This window comes from Phalacrocorax aristotelis, chromosome 7 (genome assembly GCF_949628215.1).
Source record: "Phalacrocorax aristotelis chromosome 7, bGulAri2.1, whole genome shotgun sequence".
Taxonomy (NCBI): domain Eukaryota; kingdom Metazoa; phylum Chordata; class Aves; order Suliformes; family Phalacrocoracidae; genus Phalacrocorax; species Phalacrocorax aristotelis.
In genome coordinates, this window is record NC_134282.1 from 55,517,244 (window position 1) to 55,544,173 (window position 26,930).

At 47.9% G+C, this 26,930-nt stretch overlaps 1 protein-coding gene across 6 annotated transcripts in view; it reads left to right on the forward strand.

The window, feature by feature from the left end:
• PPIP5K1 (diphosphoinositol pentakisphosphate kinase 1) overlaps positions 1-24,539 on the forward strand; it is a 51,027-nt gene extending 26,488 nt beyond the window's left edge. For 3 of the 6 annotated variants that reach the window (XM_075100941.1, XM_075100942.1, XM_075100944.1), the window contains 8 exons: positions 366-482; positions 806-970; positions 1,737-1,827; positions 6,980-7,102; positions 10,996-11,058; positions 20,846-20,983; positions 21,379-21,492; positions 22,754-24,539. In XM_075100941.1, the coding sequence (XP_074957042.1) occupies positions 366-482; positions 806-970; positions 1,737-1,827; positions 6,980-7,102; positions 10,996-11,058; positions 20,846-20,983; positions 21,379-21,492; positions 22,754-23,448 (1,506 nt within the window). In that variant the 3' untranslated portion in view covers positions 23,449-24,539. The remainder of the gene's footprint in view (positions 1-365; positions 483-805; positions 971-1,736; positions 1,828-6,979; positions 7,103-10,995; positions 11,059-20,845; positions 20,984-21,378; positions 21,493-22,753) is intronic. The other 3 variants (XM_075100943.1, XM_075100945.1, XM_075100946.1) reach the window with 3 other exon arrangements.
• The last annotated feature ends 2,391 nt before the right edge of the window (positions 24,540-26,930 follow it).

The following is a 26,930-nucleotide window of genomic DNA, read 5'->3' on the forward strand; positions in this document are numbered from 1 at the left end:
CAGTGTGCTGGTTTTGCTACAGGCGTGGATCGATCAGAAGGGGCTATGTTTTAGATTTGTATATATATACATATACACACACACATAGCCCGATTCTGTTTTGGTCCTCTGGTGGCTGTTGTCACAAAATAACAACAATCTGAATGCCTCAGCGTTGTGCTAATAAGGGGTTTCCTTTTGGATGAGACAAACCTAGAGCCATTATGTTCATGGTTCTTGTTGCTTCTGCTTTCCTTCCAAAAGGATGTGCTTGGGATGCGTGCTGCACCGGCATGGCAGGGTGGCCCAGGTCCAGACCATGGCCTATGCTGGCAGTGGGACTGATTTTTATTTATTTACTTATTCCCTGTGCCTCGTGTTCACAGGACCCATCTTCAGAGGAGCGTTTCCATGTGGAGCTGCATTTCAGCCCCGGCGTGAAAGGCTGTGAGGAAGACAGAAACGTGCCCACAGGGTTTGGCTTTCGGCCTGCCTCCGCCGAGGTGAGCACGCTGCCTGGACGCAGGCTGCCCTGCCTCCTGGGGACGTGGCGAGCGTGCACCCGTCGGCAGCCTTCCTGTTCCGCCAGGCTCTGCCGCCATCCAGTCTCCAGCAGCAGGTTTTTCTCTGACCTTGCTCTTGTGCCTGTGGGCTGTTAGCGGGTTATGTTCCCTGCCTTAACTCCGAGGGTTTCTCGGGGCAGTCTTTGAGAGTGCCAGTGTCCTCCTGAGCTCAGCAGAGCTGGGAGATCCAAGCCTGGAGTCAGTGCCTGGGCAGTGCTTGCAAAGGCCACGTGCCTGTAGGTGTCCATGTTTCCTTACTGCAGAATGAGGACAAGAAGGCAGACCAAGGCAGCCTGGAGGACCTGTCCAAAGAGAAGGGCATTGATGAGCCAGATCATGCACAGCAAAGGTCTCCGCAGCCTTCTGAGCCAGTCAGCATTCAGCGGAGATCACCGCTGATCAGGAACCGGAAGACAGGGTCCATGGAGGTAACAATGCGATGGGTAACCTTGGTTCTTCTAATGAAGGTCTCTTGCTTGGTTTTGGTTTCCTGACATTCCTTTTAACATGCCAGAGTGGTCCCTGCTAACCAGTGGGTTTATTACAGTGTGTTTAAACTGTCATAGGGTTTAGAACTGTCCCATTCACTGATCTGCTAAAGTAACACAGATTGATTTTACTGTTCTTACGTCTCTCCTTCAGGGAGGCTAGCTTCACAGCAGGTAGCTGGCAGCTTCAAAGTGCTCCAGAAATTGCCCCTCCTTTTGGAGGGGTTTCACAGGCATTTTTGCTATCTCTTTTCAGAACCAATGAAAGCAGAGAGTTAGGGCTTGAGGTGTTTGTTAGCTGGCGTCCATCTCTGTGTCACTTGTGACGTAATCTTTGCGTGCAGCACTCGGCGGCCTCTTTGTAACAGGCATGTACTAAGTTAAAGGGGATATTATTTTCCTGCTGCTAAAGAAGGAAGTCTGTGTTCCGGTGATCCCAGCAACAGTCTTGGGAGACAGGGAGCTCAGTACATGAGTCCCTTTGTACTTTTGAAATCTCCGCTGTTTCACAACCCGACACAAATTTGAAATTAAAATTGAATGTGCATTGTCACAATCTTAGCATATTGAATACCTTTATGCTTCTTGAAAATTATGATTTTAAAGAAGAGGCATACTTTTCTTCACCTTCAGTGGATGTATAAAGGTTTTTGAGACCGGTGGGTAACTTAGAGCACAATGCTGATTGTACTGTCTGTCTTTGCAGGTGCTGTCTGAATCCTCTTCCAAATCGGGAGGTTATCGCCTCTTCAGCACTTATTCCAGGCAGTCTTCTGAGATGAAGCAAAGTGGCTTAGGTACTGTACTTGACCTGTAACCAGCCTGCTCACCTGTACCTCTGTATTTCCGTGGGCATCTCTCTGTCTCTCCACATATACATCTGGCTTAAGTTCCTTGTATGTCTCTGTGTGTGTGTTACTTCGTCTTTTAGTGTTACCGTTTAGACCACTGTAGAAACTATCTTTTCGTATTTCCTTTTGTGTATGATCTTCTAGCAACAGAAGATGCACTTCTCACCCTTCATAGTATGGGAGCAACAGAGCAAGCTGCTTATTTGCAGGTTGGCCATCTGGTTCCATGTTGTTACCATTTGTTGTACCATTTCTGAAATTAGCAGGAAGAGATGACTTTACATGAGAACTAGCATGCTTTCTGTTCCACAAAACACTGGTTTACGTGCAAAGCTGCTCTTCATGTAAGACTATTATATTTCTACTTTTGCTTCATAAAGATCTCTTGTATGGATCAGATCTGTCATCTGCAACAGTGTTTGGTAGCTCTCTAATTCTGCTGGAATCCCTGGTTAGCCATTCTTTGCGTGGTAGCCAGCAGAAGAGAATATTTTGGGACACTTGGTGTTCTCTGCCTGTCCTTGAGAGTACCATTCCCTGTCATCTTAACATAAACTGTGTCTTAATGGTGGAAATTCCTCCTGAAATATTTTTGCTAAAGCAAGATCTATTTGGAAACTAAAAAGCTGTCTTTGCTGTCGTGAGGTTCAAAGATAGCTGTGAAACCTAGATCTTGCAGATGACTAATAAGCACCAGGAGGTGGAAATGCCCAAGTTATGCCCACTTTCTTTTTCTTTAAAACCATGTTTGCATTATGGCATAGCTGTAGACTTGCAGCAGTCCTGACTCATCAGTTCTTAACTCTGTTATGTGGACATCCTGCAGCCAAGAGATTTTTGAAAGGCCTGATCATTTCTTTGTCACTTTTGAATGAGCGGCTCCTTTGGAAACTAATTCTTACCAAGTAAAGGGAATTCTTTTCAGAGTCTTTAGGAAGTATCCCTGGAGTCTGCCAGCTATGCTCCCAGCCCGTTGGAAAAATCTTAAGAAGGAATGGCTGATGCATATTACTTTCATAAAGGCACAATAGCATTGGCCATAGTGGGTTTTGAATGTGCCATTTCACGTGGTGCATCTGCTTGCTTCTGCGCTTCACAGATCACCTGCAGGATTAAGTAAGCTGTAATAGACTACCTTGCTTAGGCTTGAAGAAACTTGTGGTTATTCTGTGAATCCATGTAGAGCAATATGAGAATTTCTGAGATGGCACACAGTCAAGGAAGTGCATCTGCTTGGAGAGTTACTGAGTACACCAAATGCTGCGTGCAAACTATTTTTACTGTGTGGATGTCTGAGTACCAGAAGGCATGCACTCTGGAAAGCAGATATTACAACCTGTTTACTACAGCCTTTTCCAGGTTTCTGAGGAATGTCTGTTTTGGCAATAGAGAAGACGGCTACTCTACTGGACCCTTGTACAGTACTAATTTTCCTTGACAACAAAATTTGAAATGTGATCCCAGCAGGTATACTTTCAGGTTCTTGCCTGACTTGCCTTGCTGGGAAGCCTTTGCTGGTCACTCTCCCAACTGTGAAGCTCTGTAGAGACAGAACTTTGAGTAGGAATTGATAGACCTGATCTGTGACAGTAAACCTCTAGCTGGATGCTCAGCCCAGCCCAGCCATCATTCTTCTCTATAAGACATGCAGCTGCAGGCACAGAAGCGTTCAGCAGGAGAGACCTGTGGTGCGACACAGGCTTGCAGTCCCTGGTTATTAGGATGTCTGTCTTTCCGTGAACGTCTCTTAACCGGAGAATTGTTAAGAAGAGTGATACTTCTTTACCTGTAAAAGTCAAGCTCTTCAAGGAATCTTCCTGATTCCTTTCCCACTTGTTTTGCAGAAATATAATTTCTTCTCACTTCAGGATCTGAAATATACTCCCTCTGGGAGAAATAATACAGACCTCATGGGAGCTTGAACTTTGGCTTTAATACTTGTCTCAGCAGCTGTGCTATGAGGGGGTTCATTCAGACAGTGCCTGCTGTTCCTGAGCTTTTCTGAAACCGAGCCTATCTCCTGTTGCCTGACCTTGTCAGTGGCTGGCTGTTGTCGTCTCTGGGAGAATGTCTGTTCAGGTATAACCTCATGCGTTTAGGCATGCACGAATGGGGAGCAGGACAGAGCTCCTATAATAACCCTGCTGCCATACCTGCCAGAATTGTGTCTTTATGGTTATTTAAAAAATGCCTTGAAGCGCCTGTCTGGAAAAGGGGTGGGCTGCAGCTTGCTTTGTCTATGCAAAGTGGTGCTTTGGAGCATGCCACGTTTCTCTGGGCAGGAGCAAGTGCGTTATTATGGATTGTCTGCAATAGAGTGCATGCTTCTGGCTTGAGAAGCCTAGGAAGGTTTCAGTGCCTTTCTTTGCTTGAAAGAACAGGTCAAAATGGGTTAAAATCATTCCTTGCTGTTTGAGCAATAGAGGTGGTGTATTGCCAGTGGGCATGAAGCTTTGTGCTGAGACTCACGTAGGGAAATCCCTGATTTCCTGTAGGGAAATCAGGGATGTCCATTTTTTAAACATCTGAAACACTGAATGTACATCTGAAAATGGTGCAGCACATACAGTAATTTGTAGCAATAGTTGTTACATCTTAAATCCAAATGCCTAGTGTACCATTATGTTCTTTAGGATGCGTGCGTGTGTGTGTGTTAACTTTGGCTACAGTGATCTCCTAAGCTCACTATAGACAATTGCTCTCATCCATACAGTCATCTTTGTAATTTCTTTTCTGGCTTAAGGGTGCTACCAAAATGCCCCTGCCTGCTGTAGGGTAGCAGAAACACTGGGGTATCCTTAGTTTAATGAGTAGTGGCACGAGGTTGCTCCAGATAGAAAGTCATAAAAGTCTTATGTTCCATTTTGATCTGCCAGTAAATGAGTCTGTTGGATTTTTTGTCGTTGTTTGTTTGTTTGTTTGGTTTTAAGCCATGGAGGGGTGACTAGGAGCATCACCCTGGCTAGTGCTTGACAAAATTTTGTTTGCATTCTGACAGATTCCAGTTCATGCTGAGTCAGCATTGAGCTTCAATTTAGGGCATGATGAGGAAATTTTCTAAGACTTGTGTATGAGTCACCTTGCAGGCAAGAGTTCTTTGTCTGTTTGTCCAAGGCCACATATGTGCTAGTCTGTCCTGTGGAAAGCTACCAGCAGTGTCACAGTGGTGGAGTAGCTTAAGTTCAGTGCGTATGAGAGCTCCATTGGTGATCCCCCACTGTTCCCAGGGGCAGATATTGTCAGCTTAGACTGAGCTTACATGTGAATAACTCAAATCTCAGGATCTGTGTTTTTTTCCAGAGAAGCTCTGGCTAAAAAGGAGCTTTACAAAGAAAGAGCTAGGTCCTCAAGAGCAAGGAGTGGATGTGAGGCAGCAGTGTGTCCTTACACCAAAGAAGGCCAACAGCATGCTTTACTGGATTAGCAGCAGCCATCAGGCTGAGGGGTTTTGCTCTTTCCCTCTGTTGACCTCTTGTGAGACCGCATCTGAAGTACTGCTGTCCTGTCCTAGGCTCCGCAGTGCGAGAAGGGTGTGGATGTGGTGGGTGTAAGCCCATTAAGGGGCAGCGGAGGCGGATGGGGGCTGAAGCACACAACCTGTGAGGAGACACTCGTGAGCAGGGCTTGTTCAGATCAGAAACTCTGGGGAGCGGAGACCTTAATGCTGTTCATCCACTTAAATGGGAGGTTACAGAGAAAACAGAGGTAGACTGCCCTCCAAGGCACGTGGTGATAGGATGAGAACCAACAAACGCAAGTTGCAGCATGAGAAATTCCAATTAGCTGGGAGGAACAAATTTTTCACCGTGAATGTGCCAGATATTGCAGCAGGGGCCCAGAGAGGTTGTGAAACCTCCTTTCTTGGAGATATTCAAAACCTGACTGGACAAACCCTAGCAAGCTGATCCAAATTGGCCCTGCTGGGGCATGGGGAAAGAAGCCTCCAGAGCTTCCTTCCAACCTAAATCATGCTATTGTGCTGTATTTTAGAATCAAGAGCTGCATGCGATATAGGCAGGATCTTTTTAACAGTAGAAACAGTTGCACTGCTCTAGTTAAATACTAGTAGGCAGTATGTTGTGGTTTTTTGCCTTGGCAGACAAGGTGGAACAAGATCAACCTGCTTGTTTCGGGAAGCCTTTTCTATGTGGGACTAATGTCCATTTTAGCAGTTGGTATTCTCAGTACAGAATGCAGCATCAAGACGGTTTAGCAGAGAATTTATAGCCAACTGGTGGCTTTGTCTGTCCGATAAGAAGGTTTTGTCTCACTCACAATTGTTTTCCTCAGTTGAGAGTCCTGTTTCAAATGCCTGATGTACCCTAAATATCCTGTCAAGTCACTCTACAGAACACTGCCTTGGAGAAGCAAACACCAGCAGTTGCCAAAGCCACCAGTATTAGGTTGCCCTCCTATGCATGAGACCATTTTGCATGTCATGTTCCTCATCATAGGGTAAGCAAAGTTCCATGCTGTGTGCGCATCTGGTACTTTGCAAGGGTAGTTCATGGAGCAATTGGACCTGCTCTGGCGTAGCAGGACATGACCAAGTGGATGTGAAATATCATCTGGGCAGCAGCCTGTGAAAGAAAGCTCTCTGGTCACATTGCTTTCCTTACTGCGTGACAGAGTGATTAACCCACATTTGCTGATCAACAGATCAGGCAGCCCTTTCTTCTCAGTGTCCTGCAGAAAAGGAGCTTTCCAAAGAGAAAGGGCAGAAGAGCAGAGAAATGAAGCCCTGTGACATGAATATCAGTGATTTGGCAGCCTGGCTTTTCTGACATGAGTATGTAGATTTGCTGACTGGAGGGTGTCAAGGTGTTTCTCCTAGGTCAGGGCAAGAAAGCCAAATGGAAATAAACCCCTGGATGGAGTTAGGAACTTTCCTGGTGCGGAGTTTTGGGCTACCTGTTGTGCATTTGGCACCACTGAATTTAGAATGGGGAATACTGCCTTCTTATGCTCCCCGGCATAATTTTTTTTCCTGAGATTGCCTGTGAAGTGGCCAGTTAATTCCTCATTCTTTGACTAACCCTGCTTTTCTGTAGTTGCATGCAGTGGAGATATAATACTAACACCTTCCATGCCTTTCCAGGGTCACAATGCACCGGCCTGTTTAGCACCACTGTGCTGGGAGGCTCCTCCAGTGCCCCCAACCTCCAGGACTACGCACGCAGCCATGGCAAAAAGTTTGCCAGCAACCTGACATACAAAGACGGTATGTGTGTTCCCCATGCAGCAGATGGTTAATGTGTGGACTTTGGTGTCTCAGGATGCCACTGAAGCAAAGACTTAGACTGCTAAGAAGAATGACAGTTGAATGTGTATATTCACTGCATCTACAGTAATGCATTTTATCATATTCCAAGAAATCGCGATCCTTACTAGGACAAGACAGGAGCTGACAATGTGCAAGAAGTTTTATGCTGATGTATGGTATTGCTGGGGTCTGATTTTTGTCTGACATTTTAATGCTACTTGCTGTTGTGGAGGAGTATTTGTTGGTGTAGATATTAGATAGGTTTGTCCTGGTATGGAAATCCAGCACATCGCATCATCTTGCTGATGCTAATTGAAGCTTTTGTGGAGACAGTAATCCTCACCCTACAGAAGATGGAGCCGTCCCAAAGGCAGAATGCTATGCCTGGGGGTGGATAAGATGGGTACTAGAGTAAGGCTGGGCACACAGAAGAGTCTGAGGTAGCTGTCAGAAAGCAAGTGTAATGTGCCTGAAATGCTTGATTTAAGTGGGGTACTTGAATGAAATACTGCAGAAGGATCAGAAAGCCTAGTTACCCTGCAGTTCTGCAGTTCTGCCTTCAAGTTCAGCAAGGCAATCTGGTAAAATGTGTTTGGGTCACTAGTATAAATGTTGCCTGATGCACATGGGCGAAGGGGTGTTGCCAGCTGCGGACTGACCTGCAGTTAGTACTAGTGTGTTATGCATTGAGAAGCAGGGAGCATGTTGTTGCTTTCAAGGCAATTGGAGCACAGGGGAAGACTGAGGTATCCTGGAGGAGCTGGAGGGGTATAATGCACAAGCGCATATGTCCATTGTGATCCCCACAAGAAGGGCGCTCAGACTCTAAGTACTGATTAACATACCATTTGCTGTACCGCTGAGGCGGGCAGCATTGAACAAACCTCTCCATGGATAGGATCTGCACAGCGTGCTGTGCCCTGGTTGTAAATCCACCAAACGTTGCACAGCTCGGGCCTCCCAGCATCTAAATGGATGTAAGATAATCTATCCTCTCTTTTTCCTTTTTGTGTTAGTTCTAACAAATGGTATTTTAATCAATACTTTACAGAGTCCGAGTGCCTTTCTTACTGGGATTATAATGAACACTAGCACTGGTGGATTACAAGGTGGGGAGATGACGAAGGCAGTAATTGGAGCCTTTGGGGAAAGCAGGAGGTTGGTTGGTTTGGATTTTTGTCCAGTTTTGAGGCAAGGAAAATGGCCTAGCAAATCAGGGTGGAAAGATGCTATTTAATTCTCAGATCTATTGGAACCTCCTGAATGCCATTGTATTGAGACTATTGTGTATCCAGGCTTTCTGTGCTGCTTTACCCTGTGTAGGAGAAAACTGTGTTGCTTCTCACCTCCTCAGGGAGCTCCCTGGCACACAACAGACTGAGTGATAGAGACGGGGAGGGTGAACTGGGAGGATTTTAAACTGCTGTACCAGCCTGAGCTGCTCAAGGCAGCAAGTGCTGGCTGCTCGGAGGTCCCAGAATAAGCTCATGGTGTTTGGCACAAGACAGGGGTGTGAATACCAGGAGAGCTGCTGAAAAGGCCAGCAAGGGCTCTGGCAGCTTTTCTTCCATGACTCTGCAAGCAGCATGAATCTGAGGCAGCACCAATTCTCAGGGAAAAGCATCAAAGACTGCTTGCTCTGCACCCATCTGGGAACAGAACAGATTCTGTTCAGTCCTGGTGCTGTGTTGCCTTTCTCTCTAGGCTGTGTAGTAGGCATGTGCCTGCAACGGGCTACTCGCATTTAAGGTCCGGAGCAGAGTCTTGCTGCATTAGCCTAAATTCAGTGACAAGGTCTCTGTGTGCTGAGACACAGCTGTACCCTCAAGTACTTAGAAGGCAAACTTATTTTAGTGTGTGACTAGCACAGCCCAGAATTATTCATCCTGATGTTACACTTCTTTTTTCATGTTTCTTAGTGTGCTTTGGCACCCTGTGCTACCAGCACCTTGCTGCAATAAAAGCACTTGTGAGGAAGAAGTGGGGGGCTTGGAAAAACAAGTAGGAGGCAGAAGGGCGTTTAGCTTCTGGGGAAGGTAGTTTGGAATGTGAAATAAGCCTTGATCTGCATGTTCCTGCTTAAATAAGCACCAATGAAATGCTGACCAGTAGCATTTAAACCAGCCATCACTAGAGCTGAGTGACACAGCAGCTATAGCAGACTCTTGGAGTACATTTGTATCAAGGCCTTTTTGCAGTCATCAGGCTAATAATATTCACAAACCTTTGGATTCTGGAGCACATCTTTGCATGAACTCTTTGATATTTTTTCATGGCTGTGATGCTTCAAGGTGTGGTGCATGGCTTACAGCACTTCATCAAAGACTTGCTCAAGTGAAGTTACAATGGCCCTTATTTCTGAAGTCTTTTTTTGTTTGGGACTGGAATAGGGCTAAGGAACACGTCAGTGGAAAGTTGTGTCCCAACCTCAGGTTGAGGAAAGGTCCCCTGATGGTTGTGATTTGAAGCTGGCCTGTCTGAAGCCAGGGATCCAGTAAGCTATGTTGCATTACCATTTAAATTGATGTGCTGTAAAGGCAAAGGGGAGATGTGGGATGGAATGGAGATGGTTACCAGCTGGCTGACTGCAGCTCCAGGACTTGGACACTTCTAAGGGATTGCATGTGTAGGGAAGATTGTCATGCTCTATTTGTTGAGTGTAAAGAAAGAAAAACAATTTTTAGGGCTGTTACGCTGGCAAAGGAAATTGCAACAAGTTTGAGAGTTGGTTCAAATACATTATTTGGCCAAGTCAATGAATGTAGCTAAAGAAGTACAATGGGGTGTGGAGCATGAATTGATACGTGTTTCTGCTAACCTTGGTGTGGAGGAATAGGCGTACAGACCCTGTTGGCTAGGTAGAATGGACGCATGAAATATGAAAGAGAAATAAAAACATTTTCTAATAGCAGCAAAAGGTATGATTGGCTGGGGTCTCACATCAAATCCTATACACAGATGCTCTTATTTAGGTCATTCTTTGCCATCATAGCTGAGGAATTTCCAGAGTGGAATAAACTGAAGTTTTCAGCCTTTTTTTTTTTTTATTGTGCATATGGAGACCAATCCTCGTCTTTTAAAGCTCATCTGTTTGCACCCCATTAGATGCACAGACTCTGTCCTTGCACTGTCTTTCCAATGTGTGATTTCTGTGGGAGAGCTTGGCCTGGCCTGAGACGTGGCCAGGAGAAGCCTGAGGACCACTCTGACAGGTGTATCCCAAAACCTCTTCTGTACTGAAATGCTTTGAGCAACTGAACTGTCTTCATGGGTCTTCTGTTTGTTCCCTAATTACTTAGTTGATTTAGCTTTAAACTTGTAAATAGCTCTTCATTAGAGGATATTTTGAGCTGCACTTACCTATGCCAGGGCTCTTCGGTTCCTCTGCAGAACGGTTGTTGTTTTTCTTGGGCAGGGGTGAATCCCGGGAGCCACCCTCCTGTGGTGCTGCTGCTTGCTTGGCCATGTGCTCCTGTGGCTGTGAGCATGGCCTAACTGCATCTTGCGCTGGACTGAGCCTGGTTGCTCTCAGGAGGGCTGGAAGTGTGGTGGAAAGATATGAGATGCTGTCTGTGACTGAGAGAGTGTGGCTGAGGTCTTTGTAGCGTCAGGGGAGACCCTGGCAGGGCAGTGCAAGGGAAATGGGGAGCTGGCAGAGTGCGAGGAAGCCAAGAGGTTCAGTCAGACCTGCAGGTAGAGAGGGCCCAGGGTGCTACAGCAGTGCCAATGGGAGCATGTGTTATGGGGGTCAAGAAGAAGGTGAACCTGAAAAGGTAGTTGCAAGCGTATAAAGGTCGGGGGATCCTTAGAAGCAGGCTGTTAACTGAGATGATCTGTTTTTATTTCCTCAGAGCTCTTGTCTATGCCAGCCGTAAAACGATTTTCTGTGTCGTTTGCAAAGCATCCGACTAATGGTACGTTTGCTTCCTTGATTTGACGTTCCCTCACATTTCTAACCCCATGCTCACGTTCAGTTCTCTGTGCACATATTCTCCTCTCAGCCTTCTTGTGGTTTTTTTGTGTCTTGTGTATCTGGTGTCCCAACACGCTTCACCTTCCCCCATTGTTTTGTTGTGACTAACTCATTCATTCATCCTCTGTTACTGCTCAGTGGTTCCTCTGCTATCCCCCAAGGCATTTGTGTCCCAGGTGAAAAAGCAAGAGCAGTGGCTCTGTGAATTGACTCCTAAAGCAGCCTTTAATTCCACTGCTGACATTAAGGCCTTTTTTCACGCTCCCTTCTCAGGGGGGTGGGGGTTGGGGGGAGATATACCATTGCATTTGGTGGGGGCGGATATCCGCTTCATATTCGATAAGAGCATCGGCAGCTTAGGTCCTCGGTTTCTACAATGCAGATTTGCAGGACCAAAACAAGTATAGCCTGAGGCTACGTGCGTGTCACCTGGAAAAGCACAGTCTGTGGTGGGGGAGAAGCAGGTGCTAACAGCATTCCCTCTGCGCATGATATTCCTCAGCATGGTTGTCTTAGGAATACTGGTAACCTCATGGCTTTCTATTTGCAAACCTGTCTGTTAGGGTGGTCCCTTGGCTACTCCAAGCATGGTAGTGTTGGTAGGAGTAGGCTCACCTTTCCTGCAGACGTTATCCTGGGAATGGTGTCTCTCCAGAACTTCCACTCGTCTGCTGTTGGCAGACAACGCTGGTGTGGGCCTGCAGCCTTCCTGAGGAAGGAGGGGATCGGCACCGTGCCACCCAGGGTGATGTAACCTGCTTCACTCCTGTCGTGCTGGTAGCTATGAAGAGGCTTGGTAAAGAATGATGTCTGACTGCGCTTCTAGTGACTCACTATCTCTGCTTCATATTGCTACTAACCTAACACCTGAACTGTGAGTCTTTTTAGGTTAAAGGCCATTAGCTCTGTGGTAGCAGATGTCTTGAACTAGTGGTTATTATCCAAGTCTTGCACGGAAACTTTTGAAAAGGTTTGTTTCACAGCACCACTCCTACCTCATGGCTCCTGCTGTTGAGACAAGTTAGAACCAAAGCAGATCACTGAAAGATATCAGGTTAAGTATTTCTGTCTTACGTGATCAAGGCAGCTTCTGCAATCTTGTTGCATAGTAAATATGAAGAAATTGTGCTCTACGTGATCTGGAAGATGAAAGAAGTTCAGAAGACTGTTATGAAGACCAAAGTTTTGGGAAAGATGAAAGGGGAAAGGGCAGCTAAATGTGGCTTTATTGTTTCAAACATCTGAAGGAACCTATTTTCTGTGTTTGCTTGGTTTTGTTTTTCCCAGAGTGGCCAACTGCTTGATTTGTTTGTATGTCTGGACACCATCTGAGCTCACGTGGTGTGTATGTCAGCAGGATGTGTCATTCTATCTTGCCAGCAAAACTTGTACCAAGCACCAATCTTTCCTAAGCTACACTAAAGCAACTTCCCCCGCCCCAAATACAATGAAGTGAAACTGGGTATCAGGTTTTTCCCAGGAACCCAATGAATATTTCTAATGGCAAAGTGCTCCTTAATCAAGAAAACAAAGACAGAGGTCCAGCAGGTGTAAGCTTGAAGTTAGGCATATTTGGTCTAGGCTTGGCACCGGTTTCAGTAGGAAAGATGTTTAGCCACATGAACCACTTGCCTGAGGATGCAAAAGCTATTCACAGCTATGAGTCTGGATTTTATTTCTGAAGAGCTGCCTCTGCGTGGTGAAATGGGGTGGGTGAACCAGAGCAGTGTCCAAGCACAGCGTCAGGCCAGATGCTTTATGCCCTGGTCTCGTGAGTCTTGGGAGGTGTGACTTGAGTCCTGGGGCTGTATATGTGAAGACATACCTGCATGCTATTATCTTGTCTGCCATGCAAGGATATCACAGAAGATTGCACAGGGCTGTTCTGAGAGTAGAGAAGGCAGGTCAGCACTTCTGTGCCCCCTCTGTTCTCTGAGCACTATGCTCTCAGTCAAACCCTGCTATCCCCCTGCATCCCTTTCACAGCCTCTGGATGTTTGATGCCAGGTCATTTGCTCTCTTCCATGTGCTGAGGTGGCTGGCTGCTTTCCGTGCAGGACTCAAACACTCTGTTGGCAGTCTGGAGTTCTTGTTTCAGCTGGGGGAGGGTGAGTGTGGGCCTGACCTTCTTATCTAGCCAAACCTGAACTGTACTGGACTTGGAACGTGTCCTAAAATTCATTTGCTTGTCAGACTTTCACTTACAGAGATGAAACTTTGCTGCTCAGGGACTGCCCCTGCGCTGCAGCTGTGTTTGGCAAAGGCTGGGCCGGGTGGGAGGCTGGCCTGCTGCAATGTGACTGGGGGTATGTCGATCTAAGGGTATTCCTGACCTGCTCGCTGCAGGAGGGATTGGGCTTCAGTGTGTATGTGGGTCTTTTCCACCCAGCCGCCCTGGTTCTGGCAGCTTCATCCCCACATCTCCACAATGTCTCTATCCCCGGCTGCACCTGCCCCTCTCCTCTCACTCTCTATGGCCCCCTTTCCTCCAGATGCGTTTGAGCACCACCACGTTGCCCAGTTGCTGCGCCGTTTTTCCTCTGACTGTGCCACGAGCCGGAACATCTCCCTGGATGCCACTCTAGCCCATCACCTGCAGCAGTGCTCCTACCACCTGCGCCTCTTCAGGAGCTGGCTGATCTCAGGGCAGGATGACTTGGAGTGTCTTTACGGTACTGCACGCTGCAGCTGCCTCGGTCCCATGCTCTTGTAGCTGAGCAGGGGCCACTGTCTGCTTGAGAATGCAAAGTATGCTTTGCTTCTAAAAAGGAAAGCATTTCCTTCACCGCATCCCTTAAATCTCTGGGCTGCTGCTGCAGCGAGCTGTGTGGGCTGTTGCACCGGCAGTTTTGGAGCTTTAGGCAGTAGGCTTTCCACATGGACCTGGTGCTCTTCGTGTGACTGTAACTGCGCTCTTTCCATCTTCGGCAATTTTTTGTTGCCTCCTTCCTTTTTCCAGGGTAAGCCCTTAAGCTTCGTTCAGGCTAGATGCTGAGTTCCTCCTGGTGTGATGCCCTGCTGACATGATACCCCTGTGCGGGTCTCAGTGGGGTGCTGCAAGGTGCCCCATTATTAACAGAGGAACCAAAGTGAATAGTAAGAATATGGGAAGAAAGAAGATGAAGGAGGCTCTGCAGCTGGTCACATGCAGAGTGAATTTGCTGTGGAAATTTTGGGGAAGTGAGTGCTTGTGGGATCGTTTTGTTTCTAGAGAGACCAAGTTAAGATAGGGTAGAAATCGAGCTTCTGCGTGGCTGCATTGCATGGCATCTTTTCTGCCTGTTAGGACCTTTGCAGTGTGTCATGTCTGGTGGGAAGAGGTAGGCAATTTCAGTATTGAATCTAGATGTGATAAATCAAAGCTTGTTACTGTTTCTCTAGTATTTGTCAGTCTCTGGCACAGATGGGAAGTCTGATGCATTGAGGTCTCGGTGCTTTTAAGACAGGTGCTTTAAGACAAGTGCTTTTAAGATTCCTCTCTGAGAGGGGCAGCTAGCTAGGGCTGGCTGTTAGTGTTTACCTTGCACCATAAAACCTGCTGGGTGCATGCGGCTTGCTGAGCTGTGTGGTGTGATGCATGGACCTCCTTTTTCTTTCAGACCATAGGTGGAAGGGGCAGAGACAGTGTAGCTGTTCATGTAGTGAAGCAACAGGGTCAAGCATTTTCAGAGCCTAGAAAAGATAATTTTTCTTACACAGTCTGTTTTTTCTTGATATGGCCCTTTCTGTCAGGTAGGCAATTTGGAGATGGCAGTTACTTTTCATATATAATTAGGACAATCGTTGGTCTCCTAGCAACAAATACTAAAAAGGAGCAAAATTGCTTCAAGGGAAGAGATGCAGGAACAGAGCAGACTGCTCCAAAGCCAAAGCTGAGCTTCCCCTGCTGCAGATCTCGGCCATCTCCTCTGAGCTCCGGTGGGAAGAGGAAATGAACTCAGTGCTTTGGGCAGCAATACGCCAAATATTGCAGCATGGTGCTGGGTTGTGCAGCCTGCCCTAATGCAGCCGAACATATGAGTTATGTACCTCAGCATAGCAGCCTTCCTGTGTAGAAATCAGATCTCTGCAATCAGTGAGTTCTTTCTTGCTATTTTCTCAGTCTGTCATGAAGCCCACAGTTAATTAGCACGTTTGGGATTCCTGCTGGGGCTCTTCTCAGAGGGGACATTTCTCTGGTCTCTGTAGCTGACAGCCCGACTTCCCCCTCTTGTGAAAACTACATATTCCTATCGTCTCTTGGCTTCCAGCCATACTTCTATCCACACAAAGAAAACACGAATTAAAAGACAAAATCAGGGAGTTAAAAGTATGCAGCTGGCATCCATAGTCGGAAAGATCAACAGTGGAGCCCTGAAGCAATCTGTCTGGGAACCTGTGCTTAGCTGTGTGTTCATAGCTGGGAAAAATAAGAATGGGAAGCAAGTTCATTTGGTAATGAATTACAGTGGTACGGAACCCAAAGGTCAGGTGTGAAGAAACAGAATGACCCTGTGATGAGTGGGCAGTAAACCAGCACGTGACGTTCAGTGTAAATAAATCTAAATGATGATGGGAAACAGCTCCAGATTCCTATATAAAATGGTGGGCTCTGATCTGACCATCACCACCTGGGGCAACGTGGAAAAGGTAGAAATTTGCAGTCTGGGAAAGATGTGTGTGATAGTGGTTGGAGCGGCCTGGAGAGGGGTGGGGGGGATCTGCCGTTCAGTGTCTGTTCCACCACAGGAGCTAGGGGCTTTCTACTGGAGTGCGTAGAGGCAGCTTCCAACAGAAGGGATTTTTTTTTTTTTTTCCTCACAGAGTGAAACTCCTCACCACGGTACATGGGGGTGTTAGGAGCTTAACTGAGTTCAAGGGGAGACTGGGGAATATGGAAGAGGCACATCAGGTTCAGAGCAGTTCTTATCTGCAGGCTACTGGAGTCTGGGGGCTGCCCGGGGGAAGAGTCACTACATGCTGTCTAGTCTTGTGCCCCTTCATTCATAGCTGCGTCTGGCACTGTGGGCAGAGAGGTGCTGAACTAGGAGGGACTTTTGGGCTGACTGTACAGGCTTAAATTTAGAAAGGCTGCTTAGCAAAAGTCCGAGTTCGTGTACATATCATGTATACATGTATAAACACATACAAATATATGTGTGGCATATTCTCCCAACAAAATAAGGCTGGACAGGCCAAGCATGTTGGAGACGAACTTGCTGAGCGTGCTTTCTCCCATGGCCTTCAGAATCTGTGCTGAGACTGGGCAAGTGCTTCTTTGAATTCCAGAAGAGCTGTCATACAGACCTTTGGCAGGCAGACCTTTTGGGGATATGCCAGGTGCTGTTGGTCTGCCTGTTGCTTTCAGGATCTCCATTGGAAAGGAACAGGTACTCCAACGTAGACTTCACAACGGGAGAGCTGGGTAGTAACTCGGCACCTTCTGCTGATCAAATTGTAGTAATGCTCAGAACTCTCAGGCAAAAACATAATACACAAAAAGGCATTATTTGGAAAGCAAACAGAAAGACTTCTCACCTGAGACTTCCTTGGCCTCTCTCTGTCTGTCTGTTGGCTGATAACAGTTTGGCTGCTTTCTACTTGCCAGCCTGCTGCAGCAGCAAGTGTGTTCTCCCTTTTAAAGAGCCCACCCTACTCGTAGAGAAGCTTGCTGCATTTGGGACCTCACCTCAATCTTAGTAAAGCTGAGGAACATGCCATTTGGACTGCTCAAGGAATGCTCCTTGCCATGCCCACTAGCCAGCAAGTCTGCCGGCTCCCAGGTGATCTGCTGAATTGCCAGCTCCGCCGGGTAGTCACACTGATTTCATTCCGGGGGGTGCATGTGTTCCATATAAACTCAACTTCCCCAACTCATATTACACAGTGAGCTTTCTATAGTCTCTCTGGGACATACAAAGAATTTAGGAAACCTTGTGTTACCTTGATTCAAATTAGATGCTTCCTCTTAATGAAAGAGTACTGATTTCCTTGAGGGTTTAGACTGGGACATCTCCTGCAGTAATCAAGAAGATGCAAATGAATTCAAGGTCTTGTTTTCTCCCTTGTTCTTCCTTTTTTCCAGTGCAAAAATCTGCTTATTTTAGTTCTGCTTCTAACACTTTTGGTTGAATTCTCTTTCAGACCTCAGGTGACTGAAAGAGATACAGCTAAATGGATGCAAGTACCTGTTACACCCGCAGTGAAAGAGCAGTAGGGTAACACAGCATATAGGGTTCACTCAGAGATCTGTAATGTATTTGCTTGGCATTCAAGCCGTGTAACCATAAAGTAGGTGTTGCCTATTTCAGAAAGCATCATTGTGTAGTCCAGGTAAAAAGGTGGTACTTCTTGACTCTTTCTTTGAGGTCATCTGCTAAGAGGTAGCTGTTCACAAGAGTTGTATCTGTGTGTTCCTACTGCCTGCTGGAGTCTCCTAGAAATCTGGGATTCTCTGGCTTGGACTGAAGGCGTGAGACACACGCAGGTCTCCATTGGCTTTATGTGGTATGGTGTACCAGATGATCTCTGCACAAGGCTCCTCATACCCAAATCACCTTCTTAATACTCTTATGAAGCAGTGTGTGTCAGTACCAGGCACCTCCAAAACAGTCTTACTCTAAGGGGAGAGTCACTTCCTCCTTGAACATCTGGAGGACTTCTTCATAAACTGTGATTAGCCCGAGTAGGCTCTCCGACAGGGTGCAGGAAAGTGTGCACATGCCAAGAATGTGAAGCTCCGGGGAGAAGAGCTCCAGCTGGAACAGTTAACTCAGCTGTAACATGGGTGGGCCTTCAGCTTTGGCATCATCATGCCTGGGTGAGTCAAAACAGGACCTGTAATCCTCTAGCTGGATTGCACCCCTGGTGCCCTCACCTGCAGAATGGCTCTTCAGGCAGTACCAGTCTCTCTGCTGCTGTCTTTGGATGCTGCTTCATTATTGATTCAAAGTAGAGGTTCCCCCATAGCTGCTCCCCCACATCACAGGCAGTCTCCTTGGACATCCAAATTAATACATACTAAGCAGACTCCTCTGCCTTGTGTATCTTAAGGTTTTTTTCCCGTAAACAAATCTTGTTTTCTTTACTCTAACAGATGGTTTCTTCCTATTTTACTGAGCAAAAATTTTGGAGACATAACCATGCTGTACTTCTTGCCTGGAGAAGATTACAGTTGACTTTGGGATTCATTTTTAGCTACTCTGGTCTGCAGACCCCCTCCACGTGTCTCTCCCCACAGGGCAGGCCTCACTGTGGAGGAAGCAGATTGTCCTCTGCACCCCTAATGCAGCTAGTGTAGTCAAACCTGAATGAAATGGAAAATGAAATTTGTTGCTTTGTGGGCTGCCGTTTGACTTTTGTAAAAAATGAATGGAATTCTATCTAATTTCTCGTGCTCTTTTCCTCATCACAGACTCCTGCCCTGCAGGCCCCAGGAAAAAAGTGTCAGGAAGCATCAACAGTGGTCAAGTGGTCAGCACTGGGTGACTGTCAGGCTGGAAAGGTTCCTGTGGTTTGCACTCATACTTTATTTTTGTTGCCCCTTCCCTAAGATGCTGGATCTTCGCTAAACGAGTGTGGTGCAGCGGTGATCAGAGCCTTTGCTGGGGACTCTGGCTGCTGCTGCGACACACATAAGGATTATGGTCTGTAGTGGTAACTTCTGCTTTGGTTCTACTCTGGTGGCATGAAGCTGTCATTGTTGGCCTCCCCACAGCGGCTAAGCAGGTCAAGGGAGGTGTGCAGGGAAGTGGGCTGCCATATACGAATGAGAGGAGTTCCTTGAAAATAGTAGTGCTTCACCTTGAGCAGGGAAACTTGTGCCTTTTTCTGCATTTGCTTGAGACCGGTTAAGTGACGTAGTGCTGAGCAGGCATTTGGCACTTTGGGGATATAGGTGTATCATTTCACATCAGTAGCATTGTCAGTGTTCCATGTTTCTTTGAATGTTGGACCTTTCATTTCCTCTTCTTATTAGAGGAGTGCCCAAGCACTCAGATCCCCATCAGGGCCTCCAGTGTAACTTGTAGATACGTTGCTTCGCCCTGTGCTTTATTCAAACTTCTTCGCTTTTTCTTTGGAAACCCCAATAGCTGAGACAACTTTGGCCCCTCTTAAACCAGATTCTGTTGTGAAATGACATTAGACTCATACTATGCTGCTTCACATCCATCAACACATGGCTGTTTGTTAAGTCTTGCCCTCACCCTTTTTCTTTAGCTCTGTCTCCTAGAACGCCTATGAGAAAATAATGAACAGATACTCTTCCTTATTCAGTACTTCCACTGTAAGGACTTCTCAGCAAGAGACGGAAGGGTATGGTATTCTTCTGGTGTCTTATATTCCTTCATCCTAGCCAAGGATTTGTTATCCTTCATGTCCTGAATTGATGTTTGTAGGCCCCTTGTGGCATAGGTTACCTCTCTGGACTGTCTGGGGTTTTTTTTTCTCCAGTAGCTGTTATGGTAGTGAATGTCTCTGCGGCGCTGCAAACTGGTGATGATCTGGTGTGCAGCCTTCTCGTATTGCATGTGGATTCACACCAAATGCCACCTGGCTCATGTTCCTTGCCTCTTGCAGAACTGGGTTCGGTGAGCAGATTGGAGCAGAGGCTGTCCTGGAGGTGATTGGAACAATGACTGCACTTAGATAATTCAGGTGCTCTAGGTCTTTTCCTTAGGTGTTGTCAAGCTGCAGGGATCAATTTTAGCCTGCCAGTGTGCTGGACGGCAGTCCTGACACAGTAGTCTGTCAAGAACTGTTGTACTTTTTGCATTTCAAAGTAATTTTCCTTCTCTGTAGGAATGAACCCAATTACATCCCAGGGCCTTTTTGAGCTGCTCGGTGGATGCTAGTGAGTCATAGAACGGGAAGCGTAAGCTTAAGCAGTTTAGAGGCCTTTAAACGTAAGAGGTGCAGAGCAGGAGGAGGTCTCATTCCCATATGCCCAGAGACTTATTTGTTTCTGCCTTGCCCCTCTGACAGTTTCAGATTGGCTTGGTGCCACAAAGCATTGCCAAGAAGCTTGGATGAAGAGGAAGATGCTTTGCCATAATACTCCACTGGCTTGAATAGCAAAGGATTTATCGTGAAGGGTGTGATGCTAGCTTAGCTCTGAGCAAGTGTCTGTTAAATGTTGAGATACGTGTTTCTACTAATTCTGGGTTTGCTGGCAGTAAAGTCTTGTTAAGGAGACAAATATTTCAAACTGTTGCCCAGCCCTTCTTTGGGAGGCAGTCTGTCAGGTGTACAATGGAGGGTCTGCTATGAGGGAGGGAGGTTCTGCTGCTCCCTGCATTTGTAGCAGCGTGCACTTCCTTGCTGATGGAGAGAGGGTGGACTGTGTCCCAGGCTGGGGCATCACTAGTGGTGGGGATCCTTTCATGGAAATTCTGTTGATTTCTCAAATTCTGTTCAGCTTCTGTAAAGTGTGGGTCACTGTGCCGAGTTCTCCATCATAACCATGTATTTTAGTGAAAGGGTCACAGGATTTGCAGCAAACACGGCTGCTGCTAGATACATTTCCTCCTTTTTCCCCTCCTTCTGCGTGTGCCTGGACGCTTGCTTTCAGGTCTGTTATTGCATGTGATTGCCTAGTGGTGATTTTCTTGGCCTGAAAGAGGTGACCTTAGGCCTGAGTGTGCCTGTTGTTTGATGCCCAGGCTGCCCAGCTCCTTCAGCCATGAGTGGTCCTGCATGGATTTAGGTTGCGTTTGCTCTATTCATTTTCTGATTGGGTTTCTTTCCAGGTTTTGAAGGCTGTTCCATGGTTCCCACCATTTATCCCCTGGAGACCCTGCACAACTCCCTTTCTTTGCGACAGGTCAACGAGTTCCTGACAGCTGTGTGCAGGAATTGCAGTGAATCACATGTCCAGTCTACTGCAGGTACTGGTGAGGTGGTCTTGTCTCTGGGTAAGCCAGGGCAGAGTCAAGGCAAGGAGACCTTTTTGTCTTTTACATTATCGGGACAGATCAGCCTGACAGGACTGGCAATAAGCGCAGTCTCTGAAACCTGTTACAGGGTGTTCTAGTCCAAGAGTGAGCTATGGGATCCAGCTCAGAGCCATCCTAGGCCACTTAATTGGTCTGTCTGTGTCTGATAAGTATGGTGATGCGGATACAAACTCCGTTTTGGGAGAATTCCTGGGAGCTGAGGGACAGGCGTGGCTCTGAATTTGCACTGTTCTTGAGCTCTTCCCGGAGTGCCTGCTTGTGGCTATGAGCCATTCCTTTATGCCTGTCTGAATATTACTGATCTGTGTATTTTTTTTTTCTTGAAGCTTTGTTTGATTCAATGATTGGCAGCCAGATACCAGGAGACCCCTTTATGTCCCAGCGAATCCTGTCATCATCCTCTTTGCCATTGCGCCAGCGTTCGGATAAGCCCCCTTGGTGTGAGTGTGCTCCCTTCTTAATCAGGGGCGAATGTGATGGTGAGGGAGGGAAGTAAACGGTGCCAAATGGTAGAAGCCAAGTATTGGTGCTCAGGGTTTCTATGCTCTGCCCTTGAAAGAACAGAAACAGAAAGGGACAATGGGTAAAATGGAAAGTAGTCATATGCCCTGTGAAAAAGCTTCCAAAGACAGACACAGAAAGGGACTCTTTATAGTACTGTATATCATGGGGACATCTACTGTTCTACTGTTGGATGGATGCTGTCTCTCCAGACATCCTCTGCTTTGTGCACTAGGACATGGATGGCCTGACTGCACTTCCTTTTCATCTCAAGTTTTGCGATTCTCCATGACACGTGGCCAGTTCAGTGTTGGCATGTGGAAATGCCTTACTTTCCTAAACAGTGACATACATGCCTCACCCAGAGCTCCGTATAGGACAGCCAATCATTCAGTTCTTCACCTATGGGCCTTTCTGCAGCCCCAGGCCTCACTTGTCACAGTCTCTACAGAGCTGGTGACTGTTAGTTAGTCCCCTTTGCAGATCTGACTGGCACTCGAAGGGGGAAGGGTTAGCCAACAGTTGCACAGCACGTGCCTTAGTAACACAAGTGAAGGTTGCCACTGAAAGAGCAGTCCTACCCTTCTGGCTGTACACTCCTTGTGCCAGGAGTAGCGTGTGTTTGTGTGGGCAGCAAGGTCAGGGAACTGATCCGACTGAAAACAGTTGTTTAATCTTTTCCCCTTTATTGGATTAGATATAATCTAGATCTGTTTTCTAGTTTTGCTCATTGTACAATGTAAGGCAAGAATAAGCATTAGTGGAGAAGCAATATTTCTTCTTCCTGTGGTGACTCTAGCTTAACATTCAGGGGTTGTGTGTGTCAGGAGCCAAGAGGAACAAAGCTGAAGCTGAGAGCATTCTGTAATAACGAGGGAATGAACGAAACTGCTTTTCAGCTCAAAGCCCATCATCACGATTCACATTTTGTTCTGTGATAACAGAATCCACTCTTGGCTATATGCCAACATAGCACTGTATGACAAGATGTAAGCATGGTGTTTGTGCTTGGGTTTTCATCAGCTGAGCTGCCAGAAACACACCTAGGAGCAGCTGCAAGCTCCTGCCAGGTTGCATGGCATGTAGACAACCCTCACCCATTGGCTGTAGAACTGTGGGACTGCAACAGCTTGGGTCCACCCAGGCTTTGGGCTGGGGAAATATCAGCTAAATCTTTAAGATTTTTCTTCCTCTTTGCAGACAGCAGTGGCCCCTCCAGTACTGTCTCCAGTGCAGGCCCATCCTCCCCAACTTCTGTGGACAACTGTGCTCGTTTCAGCTTCACCGAGAAACTCTCCATCAGTCCCCCAAAAAGTGAGGAGCATCTGACTAGCCAGTTCCCTGAGCAAGGAGAGAGACAGCCGCCAGGCAGAGGGGTTGACGTGGAGGTGGGGATGTCTGGGTTGTCAGTGGCAGAGCCAAGTACCACAGAGAGCCTGACCTGGAATAAGGGCCCAGAGCCAGGCAGTGTCCTGGAGCTGTGCAAGAAGGAGCTGGCGGAGGAGGATTCTAACCCAGAGGAGAAGAGCATGGTGGAGCTGGATGAAGAAGAGTCAGCTGGAGAAATGCCAGAGCCAAGTAACACAGGGAATCCCAAGGGTGGTGCAGGGTCTGATATAAGGCTGGCTGGGGAGAGAGTGAAGCCAGCTGAGGGGTATACAGGGGGAATGACTGGCCTGGATCAGTCGGGGCTGCCCAAGGAGAGCTTGGCGCCCTGTGAAGAGGAGCTGCTGGGAGAGGTGTTGGACCCAAAGCATATGGGCAAGGAGCTGCTGGGGGGCAGTGCTCCGTCAGGCCAGCTTCTGTCTGGTGACCTGTGCCAGGTGCAGCCACTTCCTCCTGAGGAAAGTGTGGAGGAGCTGCAGCCGCTGTGTCAGGAGGATCAGCAGAATTAGCAGCTCGCTGGACAGCACACTGCAAGCGCTTCTAGCCTGGAGGTAGCCCAGCTTCCTGCACAGCACTTCATGCAGCTGGCTGTCCACAGCACAAGCCATGTCCCAAGACCACAGGACTCTGGGGTGTGGAAGAGTCTGCCCTGCTCCTCCACAAGCCAGCTCTTTGCCATTTGGCAAGAGACAATGCCCCATCTGCCTTGAACAACAAATGCAGTCTTGGTGCTGGCATGGCACCTCTGTGGAGCAGGGACACGGGGCTGCATTAGTGTCCCAAGGGCTGTATGCTTACTGGGACAGCAGTTAGAGGATTGGTACAGCCAAGGCTTTTGGGGTGGTAAGTCCAAATGGGACAGATGCTCCCTTGAGACTTTTTGGCCCATAGCCTTCAGAGAAAGGCGTTCCGGCCCAAAGTAATCAGATCCATCACAACCACCAACCTCCTCTCTGTTCCTTCCTTCTTCCTCTCTCAATTCCCACCACTGGCCACCAAAAACTGGTCCAGAGAGTCCATGGCAGGAAGACTAGGAGAAGCAGAAAGCATTCCGAATGAGTGTGGGAAAGAGAGTAATGAGGGGATCAGGTTAAAGACTGCCACTTGCAAGAGAATGTCTCTGGTGTGGACTTGAATGTTTTCCTGCCGGGCTGGGGTAGGCAGGCAGGAGCCCAGGGATCCAGCCTGAGAGAGGTGGGCAGGGAGGGCACACACGGGTTTTTTTCTAGTCCCCAAGGGTCAGGCAGGGTACAGCTCTGAAGACTTGGTGACGGAAATTAAAAGAAACTGCTATTTGAACAAATCAGGATTATTAGAAACCAATAAGGAGAAATCTTTATTATATATAAAATGAAAACTATTTAATACATATTTATGTAAATGACTTGTGAGCACAAGCCTGAGGGCAAGATTGACACGGGTGTCCCTGCCACATCCTGAGTGCAGGCCAGGGCTGTGCCTCCTGTGTCTCCTGTATTTATGAACAAGTCTGTGTGTCTGTCTGTAGCTAGGATCTGTGTTTTTGTGAAGCTGTGCCCAAAGATCTCCATGCTGTGTTGTGATGATGTGTCTTCACAGTAAATCTATGCTGTGGGTCCCATGCCTCTCTCTGTCTCTGATGCTGACTTACACAGCAGTGCATGTGTGCCAGAGCTTGCAGGTGCCCAGGTCAGCAAGCCCTGCTCATTCTCTGCCATCCTGGAAGAGGAACTATGGCTGAACTGATGTGAGTGCCCAGGTGTGGGGCTTTGCTGAAGAAGGCCGGACACCTCTTTTTATTTCCACAGATGAACTGGTTGTTACTAGGGAAGAGGTCCTGGCTTCCCAGGTCCCAGGGTGGTTTGCAGTAGAACGATGCTGGGGCAGTGTGTTTGGCTCCTTTCACTTGGTCCACACCTTCTCATCAGTTCCAAGCATGTCCTGGCTACCATGTCCTCTTCCTCATGCCTGATAATCCCTAGCTGCCACTTTGGCTATTTAAGAAAGGTCATATTTACTTGCCCTTGAAATGCAGCAGTCATACAGCTGCCGTGAATGCAGCACGGTGCTAGGAGGAAGCCTGGCTCCCTTCTTCCACAGGGCTGTACCAGCCTGCTCGCCTACGGATGCGTGCCGGGGTCCAAGAGAAGGGCCTGCCTCGTGCTGTAAGGAAGCTCTCTGGCTTTCATTGGCAACGCTGCGTTGAGGGCCTGAAGAACAGATACCCGGCAGGTGCGGGTTGGCCAAGGCCGCGGGCCTGCAGCGTGCCCCTGCACCGAGCGCTGGCTGCGGGAGGCAGAGCGGTGCTTAGATGCTGCTTGCCTCCCCCGGCAGCGCCTGCACCCCTGATCCCGCTGTCCCGCCTGCACCCTCCCAGGGTCAGTAGTACATGGCACCTGCCAGCGCTGCTGCTCCAGCAGCGGGGTCCCTGCCGGACACAAGAGCTGCTTCTCCTGCCGGGATGTGTGTGTTTGTGTCTGGGGGAGGCAGCGCCCATCGCTGTGCCCATGGAGCGGAGACGATGGCTTGTGTGGTTGTGACGGACCCAGCATCGCCTGCTGCAAGCTGTCATTGCTGAGCGGGGCACGGCTCCTTCGGCGGTGGCAGGAGCATGTCACGGAGCAGGGTCTTGTGGGGTCAGGGCCTGGCTCTCAGGTGCTCACCCCAACGCAGCTGGGAGCTTGTCGCTTTCTAGGGCCCTGGAGCCTGCTGGTGGGATGGCTTTACTGTGTACGAATGTCCGGCAGATCTCCTGCCTGTCTGCTCCCCTCACTTTGGAAGAAAACAGGCAGGGCATGCTCTCAGTGCCAGCTGCCCTCCTGCCGTACTGCTAAGCAGTGCGGGAGACAGACTGGACGCTGGGTGCCAGGGGAGCCCGGAGAGCGCTTTGGAGTCGGGAACCCTTTCCTGCAGAGGAAGCAGCTACTGGCTGCAGTGTCTTGTGCTTCCATGGCTTGTCAGGGGCAGCACAAGTGCTATGGTGGCACTGCCCAAGAGCTGCTGCTGCAGGACGTGCCACGTCCTCCGAGTACAAAAGTGGCCTTTCTTGCAAGACTCTGAAGGCCATGTTCTGCAGGAAGGGATGGCTGAGTGCTGCAGCAATTGAATTCCTGGGTAGATTGCTGCCACTCAAAAGAACCACTGTTATTTATGCTATTCTCCAATCTTCAGCTCTTTTCTTCACCTGGAAATGAAAAGGGAATGATGCTTGGGAAGCAGCTCACAGCTGTGGCTCTGCAGCTCAGTGACAGACTGAGCCCAGGAGGCCAGAAGGGGTTTTGTTGTGATGAAAAATACAAACCTCCATATCCTTAAATTGAGACTATTTCTACAAATGCTAAATAGTGGCTAGCTGCGGCTTCTGAATATTTCTTTTGGTTGGTGGGGTCCTCTAGCCAGAAGTAATTCTGTGAAGTTTTGTTCTCCAAAGGTAGGATCAGAGGGCTTCCCGATGCAGGGCAGAGTAACAGGGAGGCGGCCTGGTTACTTGTGGCTAGGAGTGTTTATGCTGTGGAAGCAAATGTCTTGAACTCAAAGGCAGGTATTATCCCACAGGCAGCCAAGAAGAAACCAGGGCTGCCTGTAGTGGTGCAAGAACTGGGTTCTAGTCTATGTCTGCTCTCTCCAATAGGTAGACCAAGAAGGGATGGTACCCTTTATTTTAAAAGAGCCTCTTTCGAGAATTTTGTGGTCTTTCATGACGCTCTAACACTTCCAAATGAGCACCTGCAGAGTGTGTTGCAAAATCTGAGCACTGACCATCTGCTCCTACGCAGTGTCTTTACTATGTTTTTCTTGGCTTAGCAGCAGCAGTGATTAATGACAAAGCCCCTTCTAAACAGAAGGGTGGTGTAGGGAAGTGCTGTGAGTCACAAAGGAGGGGAAAAAGGACAATTGCACAATTTCTGGATACAATCGCAGGAGCCGATATTTTTGGCTTAATCCTGCCAAAGTTGGTTCTGGCTGATGCATAAACTGCACTTTCAAATGCTTTTGGGCTCTGTATGTGGTG